This window comes from Arachis ipaensis, chromosome B10, assembly GCF_000816755.2.
Source record: "Arachis ipaensis cultivar K30076 chromosome B10, Araip1.1, whole genome shotgun sequence".
In the NCBI taxonomy this organism is placed as follows: Eukaryota; Viridiplantae; Streptophyta; class Magnoliopsida; order Fabales; family Fabaceae; genus Arachis; species Arachis ipaensis.
The window spans coordinates 95,665,417-95,666,220 of record NC_029794.2 but is presented as its reverse complement, the minus strand read 5'-3'; the positions used below and the strand labels follow the sequence as shown (position 1 = coordinate 95,666,220).

Below are 804 nucleotides of genomic sequence, written 5' to 3'. Positions count from 1 at the left end.
TATTCACAACATTACTTTATTTATGAGTATCAAGGAAACGTTTATACTTTATACAGTCTCAAAATTAATCATCCCCATTCCATTAATCCAAACCAGAAGTAACTAATATACATCAAAATCTTACATTAAACAGAGATTAGATCCATGCTAATTTGGATCTTAATCATCATATCATATATATCTAAGTAACGTTTCTTTTGCTGTTGCAACATGAGAAATTTTTATTAGTGACGATGTTTTTCAGGAAGACGAATGAATGGAGATGGAGGAGGAGGAGGGAGAAGCACCGGCCTTGTGAAGGAGCATGTTAGCGCGTGAGAGCTGTTCCATTAAAGAAACGATTCGCGCGTGGTATTCACGCGCCTGGTGAACGGCCTCCGCCTCAAGCTCACCGAGCTGCGAGCAGAGCCTCTCCTCTGCCTCCTCTGCCACGCGCAGCCTCTCGAACGCGCTTTGCAGCTGCCTTCTCATCTCCTCTTCCCTCTCTTTGCTCTCCCTCAGCTGCTTCTCCAGCTCATCGTTCCTCCTCTTCAGCTCCGCCGCCGGAGGTGCATCCTTCTCCGGCGTCATGGATTTCTTGTTGCCAGCACCAATTCCGATTGCAGCCATCATCATCGCCATAGGTAGGTTATAAAAATAATTGAAAGGAAAGAAACTCTATATTTGGAGAAGAGCGTAACGAACCAAGTGCTCTGTGTTCTTTTTAATGGTTTGGATTCTGTGGTGTGGCGGCATGGATTTCGAATGGGGTATAAATAGAGCGTTAGCAGGTATGTCTAGGTTCAATGAACCTGAATTTCACCC

At 44.7% G+C, this 804-nt stretch overlaps 1 protein-coding gene across 1 annotated transcript; it reads right to left on the bottom strand.

Moving 5' to 3' along the window:
* Positions 1–804, bottom strand: LOC107624340 (protein RESPONSE TO LOW SULFUR 2). The gene has a single exon (XM_016326842.2). It carries the CDS (start codon positions 619–621, stop codon positions 241–243), a length of 381 nt encoding a protein of 126 aa, XP_016182328.1. The 5' UTR covers positions 622–804; the 3' UTR covers positions 1–240.

What these genes read in the sequence shown, in the direction of transcription:
- LOC107624340 (XM_016326842.2), bottom strand. Translation starts at nt 621, where the DNA reads ATGGCGATGATGATGGCTGCAATCGGAATTGGTGCTGGCAACAAGAAA.